Below are 22,848 nucleotides of genomic sequence, written 5' to 3'. Positions count from 1 at the left end.
TTATTTTATTCATTCATTCATTCATTTATTTTAATTTAAATTCTTTATTGTTTAAAGTATTACATATGTCTCCTTTATTCCCCCCATTGACCTCTCCCCAGCCACTCCCACTCTGCAGCACATGCCCTCACCCTCCTACTGTCTGTGTCCATTGATTATGCTTATATACATGCATACAAGTCCTTTGGTTGATCTCTTACCCCCTCCCCCTGAACCCCCTGCCTTCTCTCTGAGGTTTGACAGTCTGTTTGATGCTTCTATGTCTCTGGATCTATTTTTGTTCATCAGTTTATGTTGTTCATTATATTCCACAAATGAGTGAGACCATGTGATATTTATCTTTCTACTAGAGGCCTGGTGCATGAATTTGTGCACCAGTGGGGTCCCTTGGCCTGGCCTGGGGGATTGGGCCAAAACTGGCTCTCCGACACCCCTGAGGAGTGCTGGATTACAAGAGGGTGCAGGCTAGGCCAAGGGTCTGCACCAGTGCACGATCGGGGCCAGGGATGGATGCAGGAGGTTGGCCAGCTGGGGAGGGACCAGGGGAGGGCTCCAAGGCATCTCCGGCCAGTCTCAATCAGTCCTGATTGGCCAGACCCCAGCATTAAGCTAACCTACCGGCTGGAGTGTCTGCCCCCTGGTGGTCAGTACACATCATAGTGAGCAGTTGAGCAGCTTTAGCATATCATTAGCATATTATGCTTTGATTGGTTGAACAGACAACTGGGCACTTAGCATATTAGGCTTTTATTATATAGGATAACTCGCTTATTTCACTTAGCATAATGCTCTCCAGTTCCATCCATGTTGTTGTGAATGGTAAGAATTCTTTCTTTTTTTACAGCAGTGTAGTATTACATTATGTAGAGGTACCACAGTTTTTTAATCCACTCATCTGCTGATGGGCACTTAGGCTGTTTCCAAATCTTAGCTATGGTAAATTTGTGCTGCTATGAACATAGGGGTGCATATATCCTTTCTGATGGGTTTCTAGTTTCTTGGGATATATTCCTAGAAGTGGGATTACTGGTCAAATGGAAGTTCCATTTTTAATTTTTTTAGGAAAGTCCATACTGTTTTCCACAGTGGCTGCACCAGTCTGCATTCCCACCAGCAGTGAAGGAGAGTTCCTTTTTCTCTGCATCCTTGACAGTACTTGTCATTTGTTGATTTATTGATGATAGCCATTCTGACAGGTGTGAGATGGTACCTCATTGTCATTTCGATTTGCATCTCTCAGATGATTAGTGACTTTGAGCATTTTTTATATGTCTCTTGGCCTTCTGTATGTCCTCTTTCCAAAAGTGTCTATTTAGGTCCTTTGCCCATTTTTTGATTGGATTGTTTATCTTCCTTTTGTTAAGTTGTATGAGTTCCCTATATAATTTGGAGATTAAAACTCTTATCAGATATAACATTGCCAAATACATTCTCCCATGCAGTGGGCTTTCTTGTTGATTTGTTGATGGTTTCTTTTGATGTGCAGAATCTTTTTATTTTGATGTAGTCCCATTTGTTTATTTTCTCCTTAGTTTCCATTGTCCTAGGAGCTGTATCGGTAAAGATATTGCTATGACATATGTCTTATATTTTGCTGTCTGTGGATTCTTCTAAGATTTTTTTGGTTTCCCATTTTATGTTTAAGTCCTTTATCCATTTTGAGTTTATTTTTGTGTATGGTGTAAGTTGGTAATCTAGTTTCATTTTTTTTGCATGTATCTATCCAATTTTCCCAACACCATTTATTGAAGAGGCTGTGTTGACTCCGTTGTATGCTCTTGCCTCCTTTGTCAAATATTAATTGAGCACAATGGCTTGGGTCGATTTCTGGGCTCTCTGTTCTGTTCCATTGGTCTAAAGGTCTGTTTTTGTGCCAGTACCAGGCAGTTTAGAGAACAGTGGTTTTGTAATGTAGCTTGATATCTGGTATTGTGATTCCCTCTAACTTTGTTCTTCTTTCTCAGGATTGCTGAGGGTATTTGGGTCTTTTTTTATTCCATATGTATTTTTGGAGAGTTTGTTCTAGGTCTGTGAAATATGCTGTTGGTATTTTAATGGGGATTGCATTGAATCTATGGATTTTTTTGGGTAGTATGGACATTTTAATGATGTTGATTCTACCTATCCATGCACATGGTATGTTCTTCCATATGTTTATGTCTTCCTCTATCTCTTTTTTCAACATCCTGTGGTTTTCCGAGTACAGGTCTTTTACATCTTTAGTTAAGTTTATTCTGAGTATCTTAATTTTTTTGTTGCAATGGTAAGTGGGGTTGTTTTATTTAGTTTTTCTTTCTGTGAGTTCATTATTAGTGTATAAAAAGGCCATAGATTTCTGAGTGTTAATGTTATATCCTGCTACATTGCCAAATTCATTTATAACTGCAGTGATTTGGTCAGCTGGGCATGGTCATCATTTCCTACTTTTCTTTAAACTCATGCTATTTAATTATTCTTGATATTAATAGTGTATATTCTGGGCCTGGTCAGTTCATCAGTGAGACCCATTCTTCTATCCCCTCTGATTTTTAAAAAATTACAATAATGCTAAGGGAGAAGTTTTGGGCGTAGGGACTTTCTGGATGTCCTTTACAGGTTATCACATACATACTGCTGATCACCTTGCTAAGACCAGCTCAGCTGAACAGCAATAACTTTGTCACAATGAAAGGTGCTTTGTTGAATTCCTATAGCTATCTAGAAGAAGTGCTTAAAGATGTTGCACAAACACGTCTTTATAAGGCCAGCTTGGAAAAGCCATCCAGAGAGCTGGTAAGAATAAACATATATTTCCAGTTCTGTCATATCGAGTAGCCAGCATAGTTTTCTGGAGGTGAGTTTACTAATATATACCAGCATAATTTATAGAGTTAATGTGCCAGAAAATTCATATAGGGCATGATTTTACTGCTATATATATCTTTAGAAAAATGTAGAATGTTATTATTATTATTTTTGTTAATCCTCACCTGAGGATATTTTTCCCATTGCTTTTAAGAGAGAGTGGTAGGGAGGAGGAGAGACAGAGAGAGAAACACTGACGTGAGAGAGACACACATCGATTGGTTGCCTCCCACATTGTCCTGACTGGGGCTGGGGATTGAGCCTGCAAACCAGGTACTTGCTCTCGACCAGAATCAAACTCACAACCCTTCAGTTCTCAGGCTGATGCTCTGACCACTGAGCAAAACTGGCTAGGGCTGGAATGTTATTTTTGATTTTGAGTTTTTCCCCCATCAGTGGAAAATGTTGTCTGAGGCGATTGTTTCATGAATGTTATAAACCCACCTTTATGAAGATCTGAGGTGGTAATTCACTAATAACTTTAAATCTCACCTTGAATCTGTCTGCATTCATGCAGTCTTGTAAATGAAGACTAACAAGTCCAAGTCAGTTGTTGAAGACTGTTGTTTAGCCTGGTGAATACATTGTCATTTATGCTTATGTGTTTAAATTAGAGAGAATATAGACAAGCTTGGTCTCAGAAGAACTTGGAAAAGCCCTCCTGGCCTTTCACATGGAGAGTCATGCCCAGGTAGGCCTTCAGAGAACCATTGCTGAGTCAGGTACCCTAGGTACCTATGTCATGGCTTTGGTACAAGCTTCAATTGAGACAGTGAATGTGTAAGACCTTTGAAGACTAGAAAACACCATTATAGTAAGGTAGAATCCTTGACATAGTAATTTTCTTAATTTCAAAAATAAAACATGAAAATAGTACTTTGGCTAATATGTTAGTTGTTGGAGGCAGTCCTACTACAACAACTAGGGAAAAGTGGAGAAATTAGAAATTACAGTTGTTGTTGGTAGTCCTACTGCAACAACTAGGGAAAATGGGAGCAATTGTAAAAATGATATTTTTAAAGGCACCATAGATTTTGGAAGAAACAAGTCCTAGATGAACTAAAATTACAGAAGGGTGAAAGTTGATCCAAAGTAAGCTCATGATTAACAGCTGTTTTTGCCCTGAGGGGCCTTTGACTGCACACAGGTTGAGGATTGGACTTGGCTCAGGCTGAGGGTCCTTGTGAAGGAAAGAGAAACCTGCAAAACTCTAATCAATAGGGGTCTAGTGTGATGAACTAGAAACTTAAGGGGCTTCGAACTCAGAGCTGGTTTTCTCAAGATATTTGCTGAGTTCTTAGGATTCATAGGATACTGGGGTGTGGAGCTGAATGTTTCTAAAGGGCAAATGAAAACTCCCACGGACTTGTGTTCCTAAGAAACATGAAGCCTCTAGTGTGGGGCCTGCTTCAGGCACATGGCTGTTCTCCCTTTAAGGTCTTTGCCAGATTTTGAAGCTTTGTGTGGCCTGGAAGCTAGAGAACTGGTTTGAAAATCTCTGAAGGGTAGAGATAGATTTCCTACAATCTTTCAAGGTTGAGGAAATGACACCAGCCAGGCTCTCCATCGGAAGTGTGAGAGTGATGCATCCAAGGAACAAGGGCCAACCAAAGGTCCATAAAGTCTTACTAAAACTATGGCCCAGCCCCAATCCATTTAAATTCCTGCTGGAGTCAGGTGCTCAGAGAGAATAAAAGGGACATACTCTCTAGTGGAATCATTATCGTTAGCCTCCACTTTTCTTTTTTTGTTAATCCTCACCTGAGGATATTCTTTTCCATTGACTTTTAGAGAGAGTGGAAGGGAGCGACAGGGTGTGTGTGTGTAGGAGAGAGAGAGAGAGAGAGAGAGAGAGAGAGAGAGAGAGAAGAGAGAGAGAATGAGAGAAACATCAATGCGAGAGAGACTTGTTGATCAGTGGTCTCCTGTATGTGCTCTGATGGGGCTGGGGATCAAACCTGCAACCCAGGTATGTACACTTGACTGGGATTCAAACCCGAGACCCTTGGGTCCATGGGCTAACACTCTAACCACTGAGAAAAACTGGCCAGGGAAGTCTTCACTTTTCTACATACAACATCTGACATACAATCAACAATATTTAGATATGCAAAGAAGCAAGAACATATTAATGATGATAAAGAGACAGAAGAAAAACCAGCAGAAGCACATCAGATGATAAAACTATTAGAGTTAATAGATAAAAATTTTAAAATGATAGAGAGAGAGAAATATGGAAAATTTCACAAGAATGGGAATCTATTTTAAAAAATCAGATGGGCATTTTAGAACTGAAAAAACTGTTATCTGAAATTAAGAGCTTAGTGAATTGACTTAACAGCAGAATGGTCATAGTAAAAATTAGGATGAGTGAATTGGAGGAGAGATTTAAATAAAATACTCAAACTGAAGTACAAAGAGGAAAACAAATAGAAAACAAAACAAAATTGTCTAACATATACAAAACTGAAGTACCAGACAAAGAGAAAATAGGGAATAGGCAATATTAAAAAACTTAACAAAGAAGTTTCCCAGACTGGAGAACATCAATTCTAGATTTAAGAAGCTCTGTAAATACCTAGCAGAATAAACACACAAAAAATTATATCTAGGAACAACATATTAAACCTGTGGAAAAGTCAAAGACAGCCCAGCTGGTGTGGCTCAGTGGTTGAGCATTGACCTATGAAACAGGAGGACATGGTTTGATTCCCGGTCAGGGCACATGCCCCCCGTTGTGGGCTTGATCCCCAGTGTGGAGCATGTAGGAGGCGGCTGATGGATGATTCTCTCTCACCATTGATGTTTCTATCTCTCTCTCCCTCTCCCTTCCTCTCTGAAATCAATAAAAATGTATATTTAAAAAAAGATGAAGGTGAACACATTTCTGACAAAACAGGGAGTTGTGGCCAATAGACTTAACTAGAAGAAAAACTACAGAGAGTTCTTTAGGCAGAAGGACAATGTTTCCAGATGAAAACTGGAAAATGCAGGGAAAATAATGCAAAGGATAGATACCCTTATCTTCTTTTTAAATAAATTTCTCTTTATCCTTCCTCTTTTTTCTTTTTCACTCATCCTTCACCAAATTTATTCATGGCTTTTATAAATTTAAATCACACTATTAATATTATTTTAATTTTCTTAATATAATTTATGCTTTTTTAAGTTTTTCTATTCTTCCTATGTCTTATGTTTTTAGATAATTATTAAAAAGTGGTAACCTACCCCTAGCTGGTTTGGTTCAGTGGACAGAACGTCGGCCTGTGGACCAAAGGGTCCTGGGTTCGATTCCGATCAAGGGCATGTACCTTGGTTGCAGGCTCCTCCCCAGCTTGGGCCCTGGTCCGGCCGCATGCAGGAGGCAACCAATTGATGTGTTTCTCTCACATCGATGTTTCTCTTTGTTTTTTCCTCTCTATTCCACTTTCCCTAAAAATCAATGGAAAAATATCCTAGGGTGAGGATTAACAATAACAACAACAACAAAAAATGGTGGTAACTTGGTAATTATTCATTGAATCACTAAAAAGCATAGGACTATAACAAATAAAACAGATATTAAACTTAGCTTTTTCCAACTTTGCTTTTTCTTATTAATGATAACAAAAAGCGAAGTTGGAAAACATTGAGAATATACACAGATAACTCAGTGGGAGACATTACAAATGAAGCTTAATTTGGGGGAGCAGTAGGGATAGAGAAAGCTGGGGAAAAACACAGTCTTGGGAAAGAAGTGAGTCATAGAAACACTGCTTAGAATTATGTTTGAAAGTGAAATGATTGCATTGTATAGTGTGTGGATTCTTTTGAGGGAATCATCATCCATCACCATGGGTGTTCATCACACTGGGAATAACACCCAATTCCTGGAAAACATTGTTAAGGAGAGAGGAAAGGGCTACAGTTGTAATTTGGGAAGTCTCAGCTAATGGGTTGTTATTTAATGCCTTGGGAGACGAAATCCTCTTGGAAGTGAGTATAGAGAAGAGCTCTGAGGACTAAGCCTTTGGACACTAAATATTGGATGTTGAGGAGAGGAGGATGCCACAAAGAATACTAAGGGATCTGTGAAGTAGGAGGGAAACAGAGAATGTCTAATCATGGAAGATATGAAAAACGTGTAGTGATTAACAGTCAAGTTCAGCTGAGAGAGCAATAGAGTAGGTTGAGGACTGACCCCTGGATTTGTATTGTCGGTCATTAATTTCAGGAGAATATGGGCAGCATCAATGAGAAGTAATTTGCTTTTTATTTCCAACTAGAGGCCTGGTGCATGAAATTCGTGCATGGTGGGGTGGGGGGGTGTCCCTCAGCCCAGCCTGCACCCTCTCCAATCTGGGACCTCTCGAGGGATGTCCGACTGCCCATTTAGGCCCGATTCCAGTGGGCCTAAACGGGCAGTCGGACATCCCTCTCACAATCCAGGACTGCTGGCTCCCAACCACTCACTTGCCTGCCTGATTGCCCCTAACTGTTTCTGCCTGCCAGCCTGATCACCCCCTAACCACTCCCCTGCCAGCCTGATTGATGTCTAACTGCTCCCCTGCCAGCCTGTTTGCCCCCAACTTCTCTCCTCTGCCAGCCTGGTCACCCTAACTTCCCTCCCCTGTAGGCCTGGTCCCTCTCAACTGCCCTCCCCTGCTTGCCTGATCGCTCACAACTGCCCTCCCTTGCAGGCCTGGGCCCTCCCAACTGCCCTCCCCTGGACCCTCCCAACTGCCCTCCACAAGGACATCTTGTGGTGGCCATCTTGTGTCCACATGGGGGCAGCCATCTTGTGTGTTGGAGTGACGGTCAATTTGCATATTACTCTTTTATTAGATAGGATCATCTATGGAGAATCCTGAGAACATTCCATCAACTATCAGGAAGAAGCAAATATTGAAGAGGCCTTTAGAAAAAAAAAAAAAAGGGGTGGGGGAAGGAAGCTATTTTCCTGTCATAGGTTAAATGTAAAAATCCCTAAGCTAGCTATTTAACAGAAAAACAAAACAAAACAATTTTTAACTTAAATCCCACAGTATATTAAAGCAGTTGAGAACCCAGGATTTGATGTTGGAAAATCTGTTAGAATCCTGCTCCGTCACTTCTAGCTATGTGACTTTGATCAAGTATCTTAACCTCTCTAAGCCTCAGTTTGCTCAACCTTAATAAGCAGAGATAATAATGTCTAATTCATAGCATAATGAAGTTTAAATTAAATAATGTATGTGAAGTTCTTTCTATATAGTGAGTGTTTAATAAATACCATTGTTATTATACCACATGTACCTTCTAAAATATTGTTGTTATTATACAACATGTATGTTCTAAAAGTAGGGAAATAGGCAATAAAAAAAAAGTTAAAATGGATTATGCTGGAATGACCTAAAGGAAAGTGAAGAAAAATGGAAATAAAAGGAGGTCACATTAGGAAGTTGGGTAACTTTGCTGGCCATGAGGATGAACTTGGAGTGGGAGGCATGATATTTTGAACCAGCAAAGTGATGTAACATTGGGACAGTTGTAAGTGAAGGAAGTTCCAGGGCTTCATCAGCCACACTTTATGAAAAACAGGGAGAGGCCGGAAGGTACATGGACAGACAAAAGCTGGACATGGCCAAGAAAAGACAAAAATTACCACGTTTCCTTGGAGGGTGGGTAAGTTTGACTTGTTTGCATTTTCAGTGATGTGTCAGTTGTGCGCCTGGGCTTGTGTGGAGGAAGGCGGTCCACAATTCCAGCATTTTCTGCAGTTGCTCTCAAGATCTTTGCATCACCCACTGTATTTCCATTCTTCAAAGAGCAATATGCAGTTATTGTTAAAAATCAAACTGTGTTTATGTTTTTGTAAACAAATACTACATTTATGTGTATAAAAAAGATAAGAAAGTTCATATATTAAAATTCTCCATCTTGCCCTGAAGGCAACCAAAACTATTGTATTTGTTTTTTGTATATATTTCTAAAGATTTTACTTATAAGTATAAATATAAAAGGTTATCCATTATAACACAAATGATGGCATCCCATATACATTGTTCAGGGTTGTATTTTTTCTTTAGCAATATTCTTTGGAGATTAGTTTATAGCAGTATATAAAAAAACTTCCCTATTTTTCCCCTTTTAACAAGTGGCTTAAGATTCTGTTTTATGGATTTATTATAATTCTTGTAGCCAGTCATTTCTGATGGACGCATGGGCTGTTTCCAATGTTTTGCTAACCACAAAGAGTGTAACAGTGAGGTATCTTCTACACATATTATTTTGCACATGTGTGCATACATATTTAAATATTTAAGTTTTCAGAAGAGAAGTTGCTGAGTCAAAGGAGCTGTGTATTTGTAATTTTAGTAAATATTACCATAGTGCCCTTCATAAAGGCTGTGTCTAATCTCCACAGTAATGTATAAGAGTGCCTGAATTCCCCAAACTCAAATATAGTGTTTTATGTTATTTTTATTTGTCAAATTTATAGGTAAAAATGGCATATCAGCACAGTTTTATTTTTTATTATAAGTGGAGTTGAATATATTTACTAATGTTTAAGAACCAGTTGCAATTCATTTTCTATAAACTATTTTATTCTATTGTTAGTATTTTTTTTCTTTCAACACTTTAAATATTTAGTATCACTGTTTTCTTCCTTGCATGGTTTCTGAAGAGAATTCTGATGTAATTCTTATCCTTCTTCCCTCTAAAGGTAAGTTTTATTTTTTCTTCTTCTCTGACCTTTTCCAAGATTTTATCTTTGTTTCTGATTGTGTACACTGTAGATATAGAATATATGTTGAATATGCTATACAGTGTAGATTTTTTGGTATGTATTCTACTTAGTTTTCTCTGGGCTTCCTAGATCTGTGGCTTAGAATCTGTCATCAATTTTGGAAAATTCTGAACCATTATCACTTCAAATAGATCTTGTTGTTTTTTTTCTTCTCATTCTTTTTCTTCTGATAGTCCCATTCTGTGTATGTTACACCATTTATTACTATTCCACTGTTCTTGGATATGCTGTTCCATTTCTTTCTTTTAAAAAAATCTTTGCATTTCAGTTTGAGAAGTTCCTATTGACATCTGATCAGGCTTACTGATTCTTTTCTTGGCTGTGTCCAGTCCACTGATGAGCTTATCATAGTCATTCTTCATTGCTGTTACAGTGTTTTTGATTTCTAGCTTTTCCTTTAGAATCTTTCCTTTAGTCTTAATATTTCTGCTTAAGTTAGCCATCTGTTTTTGAATGTTGTTCACTTTTTCCATTAGAGCCCTTAGCATAACAATCATGGTTATTTCAAACACCTTGTGTGATAATACCAAAATTTTGACCATATCTGAGACTGGTTCTGATACTTGCTTTGTCTCTTTACACTATGTGTGTGCATGCGTGCCCACACACACACACACACACACACACACACACACGTGCGTGCGTGCATGCGTGTGTGTGTGAAAGAGAGAGAGATTACCTTTAGCATGCTTTTTTTTTTTTTTAATTGAAAGCTGGATGTTATGTATTGGATAAAAATCACTGAGATAAATAGGCCTTTATCTGGCTAGAAGTAAGGCTGTTTGTACTGTTGGCAGTAGCCGTGGTGTTAGCAGCTGAGATTTCTTCCTGTGTCCTTGTGTCTCCGCTATTGTCTTTGAGTTTCCCTTGAGACTCCTTAAATGGGGTCTGACTATTTAGAGTCTTTTAGCTCTAATCCCTGTTATTACACAGGAGCCCTATGGAGATGTTGGTAAGGTGTGGGGGTAGGGGAAGCGTTCTGTAGTCCTATGAGGACATCTCAGTCTTTTAGCAAGTCTGCCTCAGCTGGGTGTTTCCCTTCCTGAAGGCCCGAGGGGGCTAGAGCTAGATTTTCTCCTTCTTGCAGGTTAGTTAGGTGCTGGTGAAATAGTTTCCCCTGAGGGATGACTTTGTTAAGGAGAACAAGCACAATGGACATATTTCAAAAATAGTTATGTTTCCCTACCCCTGAAGGAAACAGGAGGAGATTTTGCTCAGATTTAGTTTAAAATTTTTTTTCAATTACACTTTACATTCAATATTAATTTTAGGTGTACAGCATAGTCTCAGATTTTCTCAGTGAGAACCTGGTACTGGTAGGGCTTCTGGAGGTAAATCTCGGGAAAGTATAGGGGTTTCTTCTGAATTTTTAACTCTCAAGCTTCATTATAGTTTAAAGTGTTTCTACTGATACTGGTTCCAGCTATGGGCTTCTGTTCCAGAAAGCTATAATTCTCTGTTTCTATTTTTCTGTCTTTACACTTTTCAGGGCAGCAGTTTGTCCTGTAACTTCAATTCTTTTTTTTTTTTAATATATTTTATTGATTTTTTACAGAGAGGAAGAGAGAGGGATAGAGAGCTAGAAACATCGATGAGAGAGAAACATCGGTCAGCTGCCTCTTGCACCCCCTACTGGGGATGTGCCCGCAACCAAGGTACATGCCCTTGACCGGAATTGAACCTGAGACCCTTCAGTCCGCAGGCCAACGCTCTATCCACTGAGCCAAACCAGTTTCGGCTGTAACTTCAATTCTTTAAAAAAATATATTTTTATTGATTTCAGAGAAGAAGGAAGAGTGAGTGATAGAAACATCAATGATGAGAGAGAATCATTGATTGGCTGCCTCCTGCACACACCCCACTGGGGATCGAGCCCACAACCCGGGCATGTGTCCTGACCAGGAATTGAACCATAACCTCCTGGTTCATAGGTCAACACTCAACCACTGAACCACACCTGCTGGCAATTCTTTGATAAATCTAATAGTTATTGACTTTCAGTTTTTTCAACTATTTTTTTGAACAGGAATGATAACTTCCAAGCTCTCTACATGTTAATCTGGAAACTGGAAGTTGTATTTTTCTTATTGATTTAGGAGCTCTTTATGTATTAGGGAAATTAGTTCCAAATCTTTAACATGAGATACACATTTTTATATTTTGTCATTTATCTTTTGAATTTATGTTGTCCGCCCAGGCAGTTAAATAAATGTTTGTGTGTGTTTGAATTTATCACTTTCTTTTAGGCATTTGAAGTCTGTAATACAATTACAGGTATAGCTCTTTTTACTCTGCTGTGCTCTACTGTGCTCCTCACATATTGTGTAGTTTATGAAGTGAAGGTAAGACCCTCCACCAGCAAAAAGATTAGGACCTACTGAAGGCTCAGAGGGTGGTTAGCATTTTTTAGCAATAAAGTATTTTTAATTAAGGTATATACATTGTTTTTTTAGACACAATGCTATTGCACACTTAATAGACTACAGTGTAGTGTAAACATAACTTTTATAGGCCCTGGGAAACTAAGAGTTTGCATGACTCGCTTTATTGTGGTGGCCTGGAACTGAATTTGCAGTATCTCTGAGGTATGCCTGTAGTAAGGCCTTTATAACTCAGGTTATAAAGGAATTCTTTTATTGTTTCTTTTAGTACTTATTATTTTTATAGCTAAATATTTGGTCTATTTACATTTTATCCTCAAATAGAGTGTGAAGATTAGGTATTACTTTTCTCCCCAGTTGTCTAGTCAGTTGTTTCAAAACCATTTACTTAATTGTTCATTCCCCCCCCCCCCATTGATTATCATTATTAAATTCCAATATGTATTGGGGTTTATTTCTGTAATTTTATTCTGTTATTGCTTTATCTCTTTTTCATATGCTAATATGAATAATTCATATAGTAATACCATTCTGTTTTAATTAGTATAGCTTCACAATGTTTAAAAATAATCTATGGCTAGTTATCCCTTTATTTTTCTTGTCAATTTCAAACATTTTTTGGGTCAATTTAATTATCTATATAAAATTTAGTGTTAGTATTTCTAATTTTAAAACTTGTTGGTACTTTTATTGTAATCATGTTAAGCTTTTATGTTAATTTAGAAATGAATTCATATTTATGAAATTTAATTCTTTAAAATCTAAAAACATTATATGCCCTTCTGTTTGTTCCAAGTTTTCCTTTGTGAAAGCTTAAAATATATTTCTTCATATAGATCTTGCACATTTTTGTTCCTAGGAATCTTATCTTTTCTTCTTTCTTCTGTTGTAACTGGTGTCCTTATTTCTTCATTATGTTTCTTAACTGGTTGTTTATATATGCATATAAGTTGTTTACGTCTATGTATTGATTTCTTGGAAACATGCTGTTTATAAAAATTTAAAAGTATGTGCTATTATAATATAGGGCAGTGTTGCACAGTGGGGAGTCTGAGGTCCACGAACATGGCTGCACCACTGATTAGCCCTGTGGCAGTAGACAAGGTACTTAATCTTTATAAGCCAGTTTCCTCATGTATCAAATGGGATAATAATAGTACCTACCTCATAAGGAACTTTTGAGGGTTGAAAAGATAAAGCACAAAGACACTTAAAGGGTTTCTGGAATGTAGTGATCTGTTTTGTGCTCTTACATTGAAGCTTAAATCTAGTGCATGGGAGTCAGATGGAGAACAGATGTCAACCTTCCCAACCACTCCCGCCAGCCACACTCCTCACTTCCTAAACAACAGTGCTGGACTGAACTGAGGGCTGCAGAGTGAGGAATTAGGGGAATGGAGACGTAAGGCTAGAGGCCCAATTACACCTTGTTGTTGTAGGAAAGGAATAAAATGATTTGGTGATTTGCATTTGGGGTGTCCAAGGAGATTGGAGGAGGAGATACATGTTAATGAATAAAACAGTGGAAGTGAACAGAGCACTTTTTCAAATTGCCACCTTAAATTGAAAGGGCCTTGATAACTTATAGGCCATTATACATACTTGTATCATAAAGCCATCTTGGCAGCAGCTCACTCCATCTATGAGAAAGAAACTTGAAATCACATGGAGTAAATGGGTATTGGGGAAGCCAGGTCCAGATCTGCTGACCTATGCTGATGCTCATTCCTTCATTTCAATCTTTCCTTGTCATTTATTCCCATCTCAGTCTAAGTACTAAATTGTCAGCAGAAAAGACAGGACGAACTGGAAGAAGGGGAAACAAGGAGGGTTAAAGTATTTTGAGAAGAGAGCCTAAGAGGGCTTGGGAGCTGCAATAAAGAATGGTATTTGCTGAATATACCATGTGCAGAAATTCCCGGGAACTATGTTAGGGATAGTAAGATAACAGCAATCATGTCTTAAGTGTCTATTGTGCTGTCTGTTTTATGTGCATTTTTTCTTTTATTCTTAACTATCTTCCAAGGCAGGTGTTCCTATGCCAATCACACCAAGTGTCTCTAGAAAGCCAGGCCTCAGTCTTCTTGGAGCTTAATATCAATATACTAATTAAAGAACACTTTTAAAACACACCACAGCCCTGGACATAGGAGCTCCTGATCATGGCAGAACTGGGAGGGAATTGTGAAGAAGTCAGCCATAGCCAATGGGGTGAGCTTCCAAGAAATGTGATGTGAGCAATGACAGGAGGGAAAGAAACAGGATGGGTAAGTTAATGGGCAAGGAAGCAAGGAAGTGTTCCTGCAGCTGGAGTTAGGAATGCGGATGGAGTGTGGACTAAGCCAACTGCAGTGGAAAGGGATGCCCAGAGGAGGCTGCCTCTAAGTAGGAAAATGCTCCATCAGCTACTTAGCCTGTTTTCCCGTTGCTCCATTGCTTTTTAAAGTGACAGTCACGAGGCTTCAGGATTCTTAAGTGGAAATGGTCTTGGCTCATTGGCCGACAGTCTAAAATCAGTTCTAAAAAATTTGGTGGGAGACAGCTGGTGGAAATCGCCCCAGTGCGTCCTTCAGTGGAAATGTCCACGTGCTGCTCGGTTGTCTCCTGATCAAGCGTCTCCCCCTCTCCATCTTTCGTCTGCCTGTGTCTCTTCCTTCATTAGGTTTCATAGAAAAAGGAATCACCCGGCTCATTGTACCCAAGTGGTCCAGGCATACCCCTGCTTAACCCAGCGCGGCTGGCTGCCCGAGATGAATGCAGGCTACTCGGATGGTTTATGAGAAGTGACACTTGCTTCCCAGCTCCTTGTATCTGCCGCCGAGCAGTGAATGTGAAAGCCCAGTGAACGTGCCTGCTGGAAATACTGCTGGGCAGGCAGGGCGCTGGTGCTTCCTGAGCACGTGAGCAGGATGCTCAGAGGCAGCCCGGACACCCCATGATCCGGGACTGCGGCAAATGGGTGTGGGAAAGGAAAGAAGGGAGGGTCACTTCGTCCCTGTCCTTGCTTCCCATCCGCCCCAGCATGTCGTCCACGCGGGGGCAGGGTGAGGTCGCCCCAGGTCGCCCAAGAACCTGCAAATTCATCGCTGCCTTTCATCTCCATAACCTTCCATCCCGAGCCTGGCCCTTCCCATCTAGCTCAAAGCTGCAGCTGAGGCGGGTCCGACTTCTCCCCTAAAAAGGCTCCGATTCCCCTTTCCGCCGCAGGGGTCCAGTCTTGGCTCAGACTTCGCTTCTCACTGCTCGCTCCGCAGTCTGGGGCTGCGCGCAAGTCTCGCCAAGTTTCCCCATCCAGACCCGAGAGCCTGCTCCTTTCTAGGACAATGTGAACAAAGAGGAGCAGGGGAAGGGGCCCGCGGGCGGCTGCGGGGCGAATGTGAGTGAGTGTGCGGTGCGGACCTCCTCGGGGACCCGCGCAGAGCGCACCTAGCCTAGCGCCGCAGTGCCCCTTGCGGCTCCGGGAGGCGGGTGGCTTTGTCCCGGCCCGGAAGGGCGCGGATGCCGTGGGTCGCAAGCAGAAACCCGAGGCCGGCTCTGGAGCCCAGGCTTCCACGTTGTCTCGCGGCCGGCGTGGGGACACTGGACTTGCTTCTCCTTATCCGAGCTCGCCCTGAGGAGCTTGGTCTGGGGACAGAGGGACCCACTGGAGCGCTCCCCTCCCTGGCCCTCCGCGGACGCGCGCAGGTCCAATTCCGGAACCGAGGCGCGCCTTGGGCGCCCCCCGCCGTCTGCGTCGCAGCCCCCGGGACCGCGCGGGTGGGACCTGAACTGCGCCCACCGGAGATGCCCGCCGGGAAGGCTGTCCAAAACCGACCCGGAGGCCCCAGCCGCGTGTGTGCGCGCAATAGGGGTTGGGGTCTCGTCCGCTCGCTCGTCTCACCTGCATTACTGTTTGCCTGGCAGAGGAATGAAGGAGAGACTGCTATGTCCATTCAATGTCATTAAATTAGCACCCTTCCCTCCAACTCGAGCAACTAAGTTGTATTTTTCATGTAACATTAGAGTCCACGCGAAACTACTTTCCCACTCCTGTCTGAACCTTCATCACTGCGCCGAGCCAGGTTTCGGGGTCCAGGCTCCAGTTCCGCAGGAGAACTTGGGAGTCTCAGGACTCGCATCCCCTGCTTCTCTCTGGCCGTCTTTGTAACGCGGGGTGGTCCCGGGTGGTCGCGCCCGGCTGGCTGCGCCGGGCTTGCCGCTGTGCCTGCCGCTGTGCGTTTGGAAAGGGCAGGCGCTAGGACCACGGGACGCGCGGGCAGCACGGCGCTACCTTAAACCCGGCCCAATGCCGCCGCTGCGCCACTCTGCGCGCCGGCCGGGCTGCGCAGGAGGAGCGCTCCGCCCGTCACCAGGCTGGAGCCCGCGCGGCAACACCTGTTCGCGGCCGCAGGGCGCACGCGATCTGTGGACACCGCTCTCTCGCTCGCCTCCGGCCGTCTGCGCTGAACCAATGGACCTCCGCCGAGCCGCCGCACGATTCCGGATTCCAGCTTTGGACGCCTAAAGTTTTTGTTTTTTGTTTTATTATATTATTATTATTGGTTTTTTTGGAGGGGGGATCGGGAGGGGAGAGTCTTCAACGCCACCAACGTGAGATTCCACCCCCCACCCCCACCCCCGCCCTGGAAGGATTCCTGCTGATGTCTGCATAGTCGGTTAGAGTAAAAACGGCGCATGCCTTTCCCGGAGTCAGGACCCGTGGATTCTGACGTAGCCCGTGCATCTTAAAATCCTATAATAACGCCTAGGCATTGAAGTTGCCATGGCCATTCCGATCTGGAACCAAATGGAGAAACTACGAAATTCCCCCCGTACGACCGCCGGCTGGGATGCAGACCTTCCTGCCTTCTAGGAGCCGGGGCTCTGCCCGTAGAGATGCATAGATGTGTTTATCAGTGTGTCGGCGTGAGTATACAGCGCTGGTTTCTTTAGGCTGTTAGTGGTTTGACCTTGAACCTGTACCAGTGAAACGGCAGATTACTTTTATTTATGCATTTCATGGATTGAAGAACATAACGTGTTTTTTCCCCTCTCTGCAACCGCAGTAAGGGAGGGGAGTTGAATATACCTCGCCTAAGATTTCCCGGGTCGGCACCATCATTATTGTTTATCCCTGTGCTCCAGCAGCCCAGCCTTCTGATGGCTCCCTTAGGTGAAGTTGGGAACTATTTCGGTGTGCAGGATGCAGTACCGTTTGGGAATGTGCCGGTGTTGCCGGTGGACAGCCCGGTTTTGCTAAGTGACCACCTGGGTCAGTCCGAAGCAGGGGGGCTTCCCCGGGGACCGGCAGTCACGGATTTGGATCATTTAAAGGGGATTCTCAGGCGAAGGCAGCTCTACTGCAGGACTGGATTTCACTTGGAAATCTTCCCCAATGGTACTATCCAGGGAACCAGGAAAGACCACAGCCGATTCGGTAGGTATACCCTTAACCTTCTGTGTCCGCGCCGCGACACGTTGGGATTATAACCACCAAGAAGGGGGTGGTCGGGCGGGGGTGCCGGAAGGGTCTCCCTCTTTCTGCTTCTGTCTTGCCAGCTTAAAAGAATAAATAAAACAAAAAGCCCCCGGAACTGCAGGTCTGCCACTGGCACCTATGCAAGTCTACATTGAAAGGCTTTAGATTAAAAAATTTTTTTTAAGAAGGCCATTATTTATAAATATCACATAAGCTCCTCATTCCTTTGAATCAGATACTCAGGAAAATCAGGTTTAGGAATTTGTTTGTTTTTGTTTTGGATGGACCAATCCCAGGAGTTTGAAGCTTTAATCATTAACTACTGAGAACTTAAAAATGCATTTCCTGAAGGTATGGCTTATTGTAATGTAGTGCCCCAATGAAGTTTTTGCCCCTTCCCCCTTTCTTCTAACAAGTATCCTACTTGAATTGTAAATGGAAGGTATTGATTCCCACCTTGAGGGTCTGAACCCCTTCTGCTAGGCTTCTAGCCCAGTGTTCTTTTGAAGTCACATTAGACTTGGGAAGGGGCAGGACGCTCCCTGGGGTTGCTCGTCCTTCCAGCCATCAAATTACCACCGGTCTGTAGTGTGCAGCCCAGGTGGGGTTCCTGGTGGCTCTCTGGTGAGTGTGTGTGCCGTGCAAAAGCTGAGAGCTAATTATAAAGTGCACTCAGTTCTGAGGACTTCACTTCCCCAGGAGGTACTTGTGACTCAGCATGGAGGCTACAAACCGAGGGCTGGTGACCAGCCACCCCTTTTATTTCTGCACACACGTGCTGGCTGGGCTACCCTGAGCCCAACAGTCAGCACAGTCCAGGTGGGGACTCTGCTCCCCCTCGCCCCCCGTACTTATACAAAAAGTAAAAAATAAAGAAATAAAAAGCGCCAGTTCGGGCAATCAGGCTGTTGAAAGTTGATTTTTTTTTTAGTGGACCCACCTGACAACACTTAAAATGGGTCGTAAAAAACAAAGTCCCGCGGTGATTTTTTTCTCCCTCAAGCTTTCATGCCAGATGTAGACCACAATCTAAACTATCTGTTTTAGGTTCAGGGGCTGTTGATGAGGCCAGAAGGCGAGCAGGATTCAGGCCTGGGATGGGATGGCCTAGCATTTTGCCCCTTTGCTCCCCGAGCCTCAGCCCCAAGCTGAACCTGCTAGTGCAAAAATTACTGGCTGTCCTAAAAAAAAAAAAAAAAAAAAGTGGTAACTCCTGGCCTTGCAATTACTCGGTTGAAAAATACTTCTCCGCCCCCACCCGCCCCAGTGGATGCAAGCTCTGGTGGTTGCACTGCAGACTAAACTTTACAAGTGCTGCTCTGGGGCCGCTGTGGGGGCTGCCGCCGTTCCCAGCGTTCGCACCGAGATACTGGCGAAGGGCGCCGAGGCTGGGACCGCCGGAGTGTCCGGGTCTCGGCCGCCGTCTGGGGTCGGGGCCGCGCCCCCGGGGGCGAGCAGCTAGGGCGGGCGCCTTCGTGCGCCCCGCGGCGGAACGCGGTCCTCGCGCTGTGGGCCGGCAGGTGCCGGCTCTGCAGCCCCTGCCGCCCTGGGCGCTTTCAGCGGCTGCCCGGCCGGCTCCGCGCGGTCCTAACGCGCTCCACATCCGGCACCCTCTACCCGGCTGTGCGCCCTGCGTTGCTGTGGGGACTCCGGACTCATTCCTGGGGGCCACGGGCGGTGGCTTGCACACTTATGGCGGCATTTGGGTAACCAGATTTTTGGCCCAAGTTGAGCCCCTTCGTTTCTTTGTGTGTATGATCCGCGGGGCTGACAGCCGCCGCCCCAACTGCGCGGTGGTTTTCGGTGTGGGAACCGCTGGAGGCGCGCGCCGCGGCGGGAGACTTGGTGCGGGGACTGAGGACCAGCTGGATATCGGAACCTGACACCTCGTTCCGTCCTGGATCCTTCTTCCTCTATCGGAAGCCACAGGCGGGGCTCCGAGGCGCCCGGGAGGTGGGTCGGGGCTCGGGCCCTGCCAGTCCGGAGCGCTGGGGAAAGGATGGGGGTGGGGGTGGGGGTGAGGCCAAAGGCCGGGCGGAACAATAGCAAGCTTAAGTTAACCGCTTCCCGGGGCCCAGCTTCTGGCCTGCGGTCCGCGGCCGGCTTTCCGGCGCCCGGGTGGGCCCGCTTCTCAGCGCGGAGAGCCGCGGGGCCGCGGGGCCCGGCCGGCCCGGTGGCATTGTGTGAACGGGCCGAGCCTGGCCTTGGAGGGACCCTCGGAACCCCCGTGCAGCACTAGTGGACCCGGCATGGAGAGATTGTGGGATGTGCTAGTGGGGCTCCCGCACACCCCAAGCTTACGATTCTTCTTCTTATTTCAGTGTAGTCACTTTTAGGGTAGGACGTTTGCTGCGGGCAGTCGAGCCATTTGGAATTCAGTCATTGCCACTGGGAGAGTAGGATGCAACGGAGGTCAGGTGGGGCTTACGAGGGTGGAGAGGACCCCAGAGGCGCGTTGTGGCCTTAGCGGACAGGGACTGAATAAAGACCATAAAACAACAAAGTAGTCCTCGGCACGCCCCTGCTTCCCCCATCCTGCAGGTGACTCTCTACTGTCTAGACTCGCTGGGCTCTGTTGGCCGGGTTCGCAGGGGTATTGTCTGTGGGAGGGCGGGGTGCGGGGGCCAGGGGCCGGGAGTTATACCTTCCGCGAGAGCCGGAGGAGGGGGCAGGGTGTGCCTGGCACGCTCTGCGGTATCGCTCTCCGGGGCTGGGATGGAGTTGAGTGGGTGGCTGTGCACAGCGGGGGCGGGGAACAGGGCTATTGAAGTATTTCATCCGGTTGCAGGGAGAAAGGCCGCCGAGTTGACAGCAGTGCCGCGGGCGCTACCGCTGCGGCAGGTCCCAATATTAGCCACCTCTGCAGCTCGGGGAGCAGCCGCGCGCCTCCTGCTCTGGCTGCGCAGCCGCGCCCGGAAGAGACCTGCGGCTGCGCCAGGACCCCGCGCAGGGTGGGCGGGAGCTGCGGGAGCGTGTCACACCCAGCACCGGGCTCCCACCTCCATGCTCCCCCCACCGCCCCCAGCTTCTCTCTGGGGACGGCATTCTTTACCCTCAGTGTCTTCTCCCATTCTCTAGGAAAGAGCATTCAGTGGGGCAGGGGTGGGCTGGTTTACACCTTGATATATATAAAAGGTGCATCTCGCACCTGGAATGAACCACCAGAAGGAAAGTGACCTCCCTCCCCCACCCGCAGGTGACTGCGGCTGTGGGGGAGCCTGGCGTTGGCCCAGCAGGCGAGCGGGAGGGAGGGGGAGAGTTGCAGCGGTGACGGCTTAGGTGGACCTTGAGAGGGCACTGGGCCTTTCCCTTTGCGGGCGGCGGTGCGGAGGAGGAACTGGGAATCGTGTCTCTGGGGTACAGGGTAGGGGAGCCAGACGTTTCATTTCCTGTCTTCTCTTTAAAGCATTTGCCAGGCAGAAAAAGGTGAGCAGAATATCAATTGAGAAAATGATCATGTAGAAGAATGAAAAAGTGAGTGTTGGGGCTTGATCCTCTATTTTACTTGCATAGGGAAGAAAACCTGAGCAGTTGACCCCGGCCTTGGTGGACAGATGGCCTGCTTGTGGCCTGGTGTGGTGGCCCTGCAAGAACCCCAGATGAGCACCCTAACTGGGGCTGCACTTTATTTTTTTTTTTATTTTTTTTTTTTTTAATTTCTTTATTGATTAAGGTGTCACATATTTGTCCTCATCCCCCCATTCCCATCCCACCCCACACCCCACCCAAGCCCCAAACCCCAGTTGAACATAACCGTTGGATAGGCTTATATGCATGCATACAGGTCCTTTGGTTGAACTCTCCCCCTCCCCCCCACCCTCCCCCTACCCTCCCGTATCCTCCCTCTGAGGCCCGATAGTCCGATCGATGCCTCCTTGCTTCTGGTTCTGTTCTTGTTCCTCAGTCTATGTTGTTCATCATTTCCTCTAGATGAACGAGATCAAATGTCACTAGATATATACTAATAAGAACTGAATGTGAGACGAGCAATAATATTTATGCTGACAGGCAAATGAATCAATCTGTAGCGAGCTTCCCCCTGGACCAACAGTTCTTTTGAGACCCAATTTCGATGTCCAGTAGTTCCTTATGTGTACATGTCAGCACTGACCCCTCAGCTCTGGATGGTGGACAAATGGTGGTAATGGAGGTCTGACTCCCTCTGGTTTGGTCTCGGCCGATCCCAGGGGCACGGCGTCACCTGGACTAAGGGGCACGTGGCCTCACCCATATCCAAGGGGCGCGTGGTCTCACCCGGGCCTGGGACCCAGCCTCACCCGGATGGATCCAGGGGCGCACGGCCTCACCCGGACCCAGGATCTGGCTTCACCCGTACCCAAGGACACTTGGCCTCTCCCAGACCCAGGGGCACGTGGCCTCACCCGGGCTTAGTTGCACAAGGCCTCACCTGGATCCAGGGACACATGGTCTCTCCCGGACCCAGGGAGGCTTGGCCTCTCCCAGACCCAGGGCCACTTGGGCTCACCCGGGCCTAGGTGCACGAGGCCACATCCGGATCCAGGGACGCATGGTCTCACCTGGACCCAGGGACGCTTGGCCTCTCCCAGACCCAGGGGCACGTGGCCTCACCCGGGCCTAGGTTCACGAGGCCTCACTCGGATCCAGGGACACATGGTCACACCCAGTCCCAGGAACGTTTGGCCACTCCCAGACCCAGGGCCACTTGGGCTCACCCGGGCCTAGGTGCACGAGGCCTCATCCGGATCCAGGGACACATGGTCTCACCCGGACCCAGGGACACTTGGCCTCTCCCAGACCCAGGGCCTCTTGGGCTCACCCGGGCCTAGGTGCACGAGGCCTCACCCGGATCCAGGGACACATGGTCTCACCCGGACCCAGGGACGCTTGGCCTCTCCCAGACCCAGGGCCACTTGGGCTCACCCGGGCCTAGGTGCACGAGGCCTCACCCGGATCCAGGGACACATGGTCTCACCCGGACCCAGGGACGCTTGGCCTCTCCCCGACCCAGGGCCACTTGGGCTCACCCGGGCCTAGGTGCACGAGGCCTCACCCGGATCCAGGGACACATGGTCTCACCCGGACCCAGGGACGCTTGGCCTCTCCCAGACCCAGGGCCACTTGGGCTCACCCGGGCCTAGGTTCACGAGGCCTCACCCGGATCCAGGGACACATGGTCTCACCCGGACCCAGGGACGCTTGGCCTCTCCCAGACCCAGGGCCACTTGGGCTCACCTGGGCCTAGGTGCACGAGGCCTCATCCGGATCCAGGGACACATGGTCTCACCCGGACCCAGGGACGCTTGGCCTCTCCCAGACCCAGGGCCTCTTGGGCTCACCCGGGCCTAGGTGCACGAGGCCTCATCCGGATCCAGGGACGCATGGTCTCACCCGGACCCAGGTACGCTTGGCCTCTC

At 46.1% G+C, this 22,848-nt stretch overlaps 1 protein-coding gene across 5 annotated transcripts in view; it reads left to right on the top strand.

Annotated features, from left to right (window-relative positions):
• FGF9 (fibroblast growth factor 9) overlaps positions 1-22,848 on the top strand; it is a 250,548-nt gene that overhangs the window by 154,894 nt on the left and 72,806 nt on the right. The window contains exon 1 of one of the 5 annotated variants that reach the window (XM_008161088.3): positions 17,134-17,410. The exons of the other annotated variants lie outside the window; for them this stretch is intronic. Coding sequence (XP_008159310.1) covers positions 17,134-17,410 — 277 coding nt within the window. Of the gene's footprint in view, positions 1-17,133; positions 17,411-22,848 lie in introns of those variants that run through there. 5 annotated transcript variants of the gene reach the window in all.

Source organism: Eptesicus fuscus, chromosome 7 (assembly GCF_027574615.1).
Source record: "Eptesicus fuscus isolate TK198812 chromosome 7, DD_ASM_mEF_20220401, whole genome shotgun sequence".
NCBI classification, from domain to species: Eukaryota; Metazoa; Chordata; class Mammalia; order Chiroptera; family Vespertilionidae; genus Eptesicus; species Eptesicus fuscus.
The sequence above is the reverse complement of the archived record's forward strand: the minus strand, read 5'-3'. Positions and strand labels throughout refer to the sequence as shown.